The 9,489-nt window shown below is 36.1% G+C and overlaps 1 protein-coding gene across 1 annotated transcript in view; it reads right to left on the bottom strand.

The window, feature by feature from the left end:
• LOC103618703 (zinc finger RNA-binding protein-like) overlaps positions 1–9,489 on the bottom strand; it is a 46,308-nt gene that overhangs the window by 36,153 nt on the left and 666 nt on the right. Inside the window, 1 exon segment of the mRNA XM_008637135.2 lies at positions 8,211–8,276. Coding sequence (XP_008635357.2) covers positions 8,211–8,276 — 66 coding nt within the window.

The following is a 9,489-nucleotide window of genomic DNA, read 5'->3' as shown; positions in this document are numbered from 1 at the left end:
CTTCTTTGGAAAAAGACATTAAGTAAATAATTAGATTAATCCAACATACTCATCTAATGCCTAAACATTTCAAACTCCCAGATTTGATTTGTACTTGTCTGTTCTACAAACAGACCTGGAACAGCTATCATACACTTTTATTACCTCTTATCTACCCCATTAAAAAGGCTGTATCATTTTGAAGTTTCTGTGAATGCAAATATATCATGCAGGCAATGACTTTCTTCTTAGCAAGGAGTGGTGGTAGCTGTGTTCCACTGCTTGAAAAGAACCCAAGCCTTTCATTCAAAATAATACAGAAGTCTTACACAGTTATCTTTTCATGACCAATAAGTTTTTAAGTGTTTTAGTGGTTCTTCAATAAAACTGATATACCTGTCAAATTAAGAAAAATACTGCTTTTCTGTGAGAGCTCATTACTGATATGCACTTGCATGATATTTCTCAGTAAATCATATTAAAGTAATGAGATTTTAAAGACTTCTGTGAAAAATAGCTCAGAACTCTTAAATTTAAGGAAGAGACACTTTAAATATTTCTGATGTGGGACTTTTCCCACAAAAATTGAAAATTATAAAAGCTGGCCCCACTCATACAGAAGTCCACTGCCTCACAACATAAAGCATCAAAAGAACAGGCAGAAAAATCAAGCAAGACAACTGCTACCAGAGGTCTGGCAATCTTCCAGGCACATGCCGAGACTAATTTGCTTCTCTTAAATGTGCAGGTAAAGCATTACTATGTGGCTTTTTAATAAGAGTAAGTAAATGTTAACAGTGGAAATAAAAAATGATGGTTTCTAAGACTTAATTATTTGAACTAAAACTAATATTGTTGTCCTATATTGATTTATAACTTTGCATTATTATTAAAATCCTATAATAGCTATTTTTAAACAAATAAAGTGAACTGGGCAAAATATCACTATCTGGAACAATTATATGAAATAGGGGATTGAGTAATTATTATGAAATTTTTAGTACACTTCCTGTACTGATTTTCAATATTTAAGAGTCTCTACAGAGTTTCACATCTCCATAGCACTATTAAAAGATTATTCAAAAACAATTCCATGTCTATCAAGGAGGTAGTATCCTCTAATTTTTAGAAAAAAATAGAAAAATGAAATCTTGTTGGAAGCAATCATACTTAGTGTCAAAGTGGAATTTCAGCATGGTTATGCTCAAAACCAAAAGGAACGAGTTACAGTATTTCTTTCCTAAAGACTGCAATATTCTCTTTGACATAGCTATCAGAAACAAAGCACCTTTTAACTAGTTACTATTATTTTTGCAAAAGACATTTCCATAACTCCCTTTTGTTTAATAACTTTTTTTAAAGAAAAACTGTTTTTGTAATTTTAATTACAGCAGAACCCATTAGCTTCAATATATATTTTTTTAATTCTTACAGCAGAAACACACAGAAAATGTTGTTATTATTATTGGACTTACACACCTGGACTCCAACTTCTTCCCATCTTAGGCCCCTGTTTGCTTTAAAAACCACTTGCATTTCATCCAAATTTCATTCAGTTGTGAGTTGTACTCACAATTGTTTCATTTTCAACTTCTTAGCATGACAGTGGAAGGAAAAGACCTGAATCACTCTGGTGTAGCTCCCACCACTGCTTGATATATATAGACAGTTTATCTATTTTGTCTGTTTAAAGTGAGAAATCAGACTCCATCAGAAAATTCAGGAAGACTATTTTATGATGGTAAAAGTGAATGACAATCTATAAAATTAGGCTGTATTATCTACATAACTAACAGTACAGAAGTGTAAAATATTGTTATGTTCTGAGGTAATTCATATTATCATATGTATCTACTAAAAATACATTGGGAAAACAGGCAGCAGACTTTATCTCAGACTGCACTTGAGCATATCAACAGTCTAATACTGCAAACAAGGAAAAGTCTTGCTCCCCACTCTTATTCTTTCTTCCTCCCATATACCAAACCTGGTTATACCATCCTATTTCATCCCTAGTGCTAGTTCTGCTATTTGTCAAGCTATTCATTGCACTGATTTAACTCAAAAATCTAGCAGAAAACTATAAGGGTTTTTTTAAATTATTTTTTCCCTGAGCTCATTTTCTAATGTGGTAGAAACGTTAGAAACATTGTAGCTCACAAAACAGTCTGCTGAGTGCTAGAACCCACATAAGTTATACATATGGAAGCAGAGGAAAATAATAAAATAATGGGGGAGAGAGAAAGAACAGGGACCTGCCAAGGAAGCATTAATTTGTCTCAAGTTTCATGAAACTGTGCTTAAGTTACTATTACAAAATACAGTACAGTGTTCACAACACACTATGAGGTAACAGTATCAGTCTATCAAAGAAAATGCTTTTGTTCTCAGAAAAAAAAAAATATATATGATTAAAGCTGCCTGACAGTTTTCAGTGTTTAATACTATGAAGAGATTGTGATCATTATGAGCAGGACTATTAACAAGATTCTGCTAACAGACAGTTTAATTTCTTCTGTGCTCTTTTTGTACCAAACTTCCTTATCATGGTATAGAATTAACAGCTCAAATAATTTGATTTCTAAGGCTAATATAATTCTATGACCATGTTTATTTTAGCAAATCTGTTCCACTTGCTTCTGCAACACCATGCAGAGCTAGTGACCAAGTTTGCAAGACCACAAGAAAAATATTCTAGAATTGACTGCTACTTCATTTTTAAAAGTTATGTTATGCTATGTTATAGAAATTCATATCAACGTCTTTTCTAAATTTATGTTTCTTTTTTTCCCCATGGTCTTACCGAGAACCTTTTAACATAAAGATGACCAGATACTTTCAGGTAATTAATTTATAATCAAAATATTTTTGTGTCAACTTCATTTAACTTACAAGAGTTTTTAATCCTTGTTTGGTGATTAGTGCCTCATCACATTTGCCAAGATGAACTTACCTCACTCCAGACTATTTTGCTAGCTCCCTCTTCCACCAATTTTTCTTGCAATTTTTCGTTGCACCTATCCTAGTATTATCTATTTTTTCATTACTGCAGATGGCAAGAACTGTATGAATCATTTCAGATGAAGTTTCAGCTGTGCCACTCACTTTGCTCCAGACTTCCTTTCCAAACAATCTAGCTTCCTCAGAGCGGCTTCTTGTAAGTTTACCTGTGTTATTGACAATATTTCCCTTGCATCAAATATCACGATGCACAATAAATACTAAGACTCAAGACCGATCCCTAGGGTACTCCACTGCAACTATTCCTCTTTGATAATCACTCTTCTAATTCTACTAGCCACCTCTACCAGCTCCTTCTCTACAATTCTTTTACTAATCTCTAATTTAAGTAATAATTTTCCATATTGCACCACATCAAGTATTTCAACTTAGTCTAATAAATAAGACTCAAAAAACTTAGGCACTTGATAAAGTTATTAGAGCAACAATTAAATACAGTATGTCAGCTGAGCTATGGTAACAAACCACATGTGTGCTCTTTACTGCAACAAAGAAAGTAATTCAGTTTAGCTTAATCCCCTAACATAGTGGGGAAAAAGTTGAACCAAATTACAAGCAGACAGAGAAGCTAACTGATTGACCTGGTACCTTAGTGAATTTTCTTTGTAGATCAATTCTTCTCTTCCCCCAAATAAATTCTAATATCCTTAATGGCATCTTTGAGTTCAAAGAATTCTAGTGCTCTTCATATGAAAAGATATGTAGTCCAACTGGCTTTACTAACTAGACAGAACTTAAAAATGACAGAATAATTTAGGCTGAAACAAAGATTATGAGGTCATCTGTTTTAACCCTGTGCCCAAAGCACAACTAATAACAAAGTTACATTAGTTTTCCCAGGACTTTGTGTCCAGTCAGGTTCCAATCATCTCCAAGAATGGAGAATCCAAGACTGCTCTAGACAACCTGTTCCAATGTCTGAGCACCCTCACTGTCAAATTTTTTTTTCCTTAGTTTATAAAAGATTGCTTCAAAAGCAAATGAGTTCTAAACCAACATTTACTTAAAGCAAACCCAGTTTGTGAACAGTCAGTTCAAGGTAACTTATTACAATTCTTACAGTGTTTTAACTTACTATCAAAATAAACATCATTCTTTGACTTAAGAAGTTACAGGCAAAGGACTCATCAGCTTCAAATCTTACTCTGCTGCATTGCTTTAATAATACCTCTTCTGCCAGAGATTTTCATTCAAAATGAATGTATTTTATTTATACCACACCTATTTCTTTAGCTGATCATAATAGTAAGAGTGCTTCCCCACCAAGCTCACTTTAATTTCTATTTTCTAGGAACAACACATATTCTTCAATACTCATCTTCCATCTTGGATTTCTATTTCACTGTGTTTTCACTATCGCAGTCACAGCCAGTGTACAGTCTACAATGTTGCACTCAATTGTTCTTCTCCATGTTCTGTAGATGTATGTTTTAGTCAACAACAGGTCATTTCCAGCACCTTACCTAATGTTTTTCATCTCTCCCTACCTGCCCTAAACTACTACTTGCATATCCCTATTTCCCCATGTGTTAGAAATTATATAACTTTCCTAATTAATGGTTTCAATTAACTTTTTTATTAATTGCTTTAAATAATCATAAGCAGTGTATTACTCTTAAGCAGTGTAATTTTCCACTTTAGCCAGCACGTAGCTAAGTTGTTTTGGGTTTTTTTACACTGTTATTGTTAGAGTTTGATTATTAGATCACTGAAACTAAGTTTTGCTAAACTAACCCTGATAAGCTTTAATGAACAAAGCCTGAAGGAGTTAAAAGCTGGACACCTGGAATCCAGAATTTATAGCCCTCCAAGGACATGTTGAAGTAACCAGAAGATAGAGGAGACTAACAAAGACGATCCAACATGTGCTGGAGACTCCCTGTCTGGGAAAAAGATAATAAAAAGACTGAAAAATGTGGACTAATGAGCATGAGAAGCAAGAAATCAATAACCAATAGAAGATAGAATACGAATTAATGAAGAGAATTATATAATTTAGAACCAATGAACATTAATTTATTTGCTAATAATGTATAAATAAGTAAAAAGTTTTGAAAGTTATGTGCACCTAGGTGGAGCTATCCCCTTATGCACCCTGGCCTGGAATAAAGTAATGCCTACTCCTTAATACTAAAAAAATAGTGTTAGAGAGTTTAATTTATCCTGACATTTTCAGCAAGACATGCTCTTTGCTTCCTCCTCCCAAATAAGTTCACTTCTATTCAGAAGTTTTAGACCCCAATGTATACCTAGCTTGCTCTCATCTTCCACGTCTTAACTAAAAAATCTCAAGGATCCAGAGAATTAATTCTTTACATAGAATTATTGTACTACAGTGCATGAGAAAAGTTTGGGCTTTTTTAAAACACCTTTGACTCAAATCTTTGAATAACAACTACACTAAATTCTACTGACATTAGTGATGGAAAATACTGATGTTTGTGATGTGTAAGTATCAGAAAAAGTGCCATATATTATGAAATACTGCTATATTAAACCTCCTAGATAAGGCTGATTGCAGCAAGCTGTGACCGTGTATTTTTCTCCACACTAATCTTCAATTCCATGTCAATCTGATTTTCTGGGGAGTGAAGGGCCACACTGGCTCATAATCTTGCAGAATTCATCCATCTACTTCTCTTTACTCGGTTGCACACCATTGACAGCTCATTATCAAAACATTGATGTTATTCAAGTCTAGATAACAACCATATTCACAATGATAACGCATGACAAAAAGAACTGAGCTTTAGATGCTATGTCTGCCTGAAAACTATCAACTACTAACATTTTCCTTGTCAAAATCACAGAATCAAAGAATGGCTGAGGTTGGAAGAGACCTCTGGAGGGTCCAATCCTGTTCAAGCAGGGCCACCAAGAGCCAGTTGCCCAAGACCATGTCCAGACTGCTATTTGAACATCTTCAAGGAGAGAGACTCCAGAAGTTCACTGGGCAACCTGTGTCAATGCTGTCACCCTCACAGTTTAAAAAACATTTTCTGACGTCCAGAGGGAACCTCCTGTGTTTTGGTTTGTGCCCATTGCCTCTGGTCCTGTCACTGGGCACCACTGACAAGAGCCTGGCTCTGTCCTCTTTGCACTCTTCCTTTAGGTATTTATATACATTAACAAGATCCCCCTTGAGCCTTCTTATCTCTAGGCTACACAGTCCCAGCTCTTTCTCTCAGCCTTTCTTCATAGGTAAGAGGCTCCAGCCCCTTCATCATCTTTGTGGCCTTTCATTGGACTCTCTCCAATATGTCCACGTCTCTCTTGCACTGGGGAGCCCAGAACTGGCCACAAGACTCCAGGTCTGATGGGGTGTAACTGGCTCAACTGTGCTGACGTGAGAGGCAGATGTCATGTCTTAGAAGGTGTCATAAACCATCGAAGACCCCCAAAGTGCTCCCAGACTCATTTCTGAGGCCTTCCACCAGAGGAGTGAAAGCTCCCCCCCCCCAGGGGAGGTACCTGGGTGCTCCCACCCAGGTGAGCATATTTTAACCCATTGGACTTTGTGTTTTGAGGGTTTTTTCCCCACCCCCAATGGATCAAGACAGTGATCACTACTGCGACCAACGGACATCAAAATTGCATCAAGTCTCATTGCAGATCCATGGGTGGTGATATGTTCCCTTACTCTTATCCTTTCTTTCTTTTCCCTTATACATTTTCTTAAATTATATTTTTATGCTTTCATATTGCTATATTACTATAGATAATAATAACCCAAATGGCTACATATCTGCTTTCCATTGCAACCAAATTGTTCTAAATTAAACCCTATATGTATGTATTTACAAACATCAATCATTCAGTGTCATTTCACTCTAATCCACCCCAAAGGATTAACAAGAACCTAGGTTACCCTTGCCTTCTAGGGCGGGTCATAACACTTCTGTACCAGTCTCAAACATCCGGTAACATCATACACTGCACTTGAATACAAAACTAGCTATAATTGCAAGAGTTCACTTCCATATGGCTACCTAGAAGACTGCATCCTTATCTAAACTCACAGGCACTGTGATTGGCTCTGGACCCTATCTGCTACAATTAATTGCCTTTACCTGCAAAGGTTCACCACACTTAGCAATTCAAAGTTAACAATTCACTCCTAACTACCCAAGAATCTTGCATCTGCGACCTGTCTCATTAGAGTAGGTACATGGTATGAACATCAATAAGATGAAACTCAGATGCTCAAAGGTTCTTTATCTTCTTAACTAAAACCAAAATCTTAACACAAGATTGAGACCATCAAATTTGCACACTTCTCTGTCCAAATGTTTCTCAGTGTCCCTATCTCTCCATCAGCATCCCCACATTTCAGTCAGCCAACTTCAAAATAAAAGCATAATTATGCCTCTTCTCCAGCAGTGAATCAAGAATGCTAATATTTTTTACACATGAAAAACAAGCCAATATTAGGTTGTTCATGTCAGTAGTTCAGGTGGCCTACAGAGTGTGCATACACACATACAAACTAAAGAGGACTAGTATCATCAAATTTCACATTTATTTCAGGCTTGTAAATAGATGGATTAATAGTTACTTAAATAAGTAACAGAGTTTTGCATTGCATGCAGGTTTATAACCCTAGGCCCAATACCACTACTAGCACAAAGGTATTGCAATATTCAGAGAAATTTTCTGTATTGGTATTTGCATAATCTAATGGTTCTCTCATTAAATCATGATGTCATTACATTAATATAAACTCCCTTTTAGACAGTGACTCCTGTGTTTTCTGCTCAAAATATTAATTTTATTCTTATGAAAGGACTGTTTTAACACTGATTGTCTCTTCACTTTCAGACATGGTAAATATACAAACTATTTATAGGATACAGTCTTTTACTGATATGTAAATGGAATAGTATCGTGCACTTTTGATAGCAAAGGAAAAAGCTTGTTTCAATCAATCAGTCATTCCATTTTCTCAATAATACATTTAGGATTAACTATGAAAACAGTTTTGAACTTGAACTTTATTCCAATTATATGGTTTTAAGGAAATTTCAAATTAGTTGTTCAGGTTCTTAAGTCTACAGACCACCTTAGCTCCACAATAAAAGGAATAACAATTTAAAAAAATGAATCTCCACTTCAAAATTGCAGATATATGGATATCAGTTTACTATTCACTCAAAGATTGTTTATTTACTTACAAATAAAATCCTCTACATTATTTAAAAACTCTTTCATACCCCATGACAACCCAGTTTCAAATTTCACTATAACTGTCAAGTAAAACATAAACATACTGCGAGCACCTAATCAAAAAAAAAGAACAAAAAGATTAGCTACGTTTAATCCTCCCCTTTAACTACTATATATTGGAGTAAATGAAAATTATTTTATATCCATTTCCAGAAAAGAATCCCTTGGGAGTCATTCCAAGACCCACATAAAACTGTATATTCCTGAAACTATGTCAGGTATGCAATTTTGATTAGCTAGATAACAGTAGTACACATCTGCATTCATTTGTCAATAATCCCTCATATTTCATATATTTGCTTTATCCTACTATTTTCCCATTAACCAAGACATAGGAGTCAAGGAAGGCCTTTATTATAAATTTATGAAACAAATAACATAGAGTCGAATATGAACTTCAAGATGCTACTCCAACACAAGCCAAAAATGTGATGATGTTCGTGATTGTATCTGGGTTTTGCCAAATTAAGTAATTTGATTTCAGAAAGAGTGAGATAATAGATGCTACCAATTGCTTTTTAACAGTCTGACACACAATTTGGATGCACAAAGAGTACAAAGATACAAAAATTTAAGGCAACATACCTATACAAAATATATGGTTACAGGTCCCTGAGCTCCACTATAAGATCTTTAAGATACCCAAGCAAGAAATCGTTTTGAAAGGTGCATGGCTCCAAAAGTACTTTCTCCACTTTCTGATACATTAATTAAAACATTACTTCAGTGGAATGGGACAGTCCCCTGTATTTTCTGGTGCTTTTACTTTTCCCTTATCTATCCAGTCTCCCATAGGTTGGGTTGGTGTAATTTTAATACGTGTTAAAAAGGATTCCATCCTCCCATACTGACATAGGGGGAAGCAAAGACTTGGGGAGCAAGCCCCATCTTCACTGAAGAAGTGTCCAGGGGCAGCAGACAGTAACTTGTTGGCGTTGTTGACTGCAAGTGGCCATTTTAATTTAAGGGCCTTGGGACCTGATGCTGCCTTCTCCGTGATGTCCGGCTCCACCTCCCCACCCTCACACCACTGAGGATACAGGGAGGTCTTTACCAGCATAAGAAAACATACATGCGGGGGAGGCAGATAAGCAGATGGGTCCCAAGCACAACTATCACGGAGGAGCAGATTGCAGAAGCAGGCCCCACACGGGGCGGAGGATGGGAGCAGTCCCGAGCACTCACCCCGAGGGGGCGGGAAGATCCCGGTCAGGGACATGAAACCAGAGGCTAAGAGGGAAGTGACTCCGGGCAAGGACAGAGGGT

Source organism: Corvus brachyrhynchos, unplaced genomic scaffold (genome assembly GCF_000691975.1).
Source record: "Corvus brachyrhynchos isolate BGI_N302 unplaced genomic scaffold, ASM69197v1 scaffold157, whole genome shotgun sequence".
Classification (NCBI taxonomy): domain Eukaryota; kingdom Metazoa; phylum Chordata; class Aves; order Passeriformes; family Corvidae; genus Corvus; species Corvus brachyrhynchos.
The sequence above is the reverse complement of the archived record's forward strand: the minus strand, read 5'-3'. Positions and strand labels throughout refer to the sequence as shown.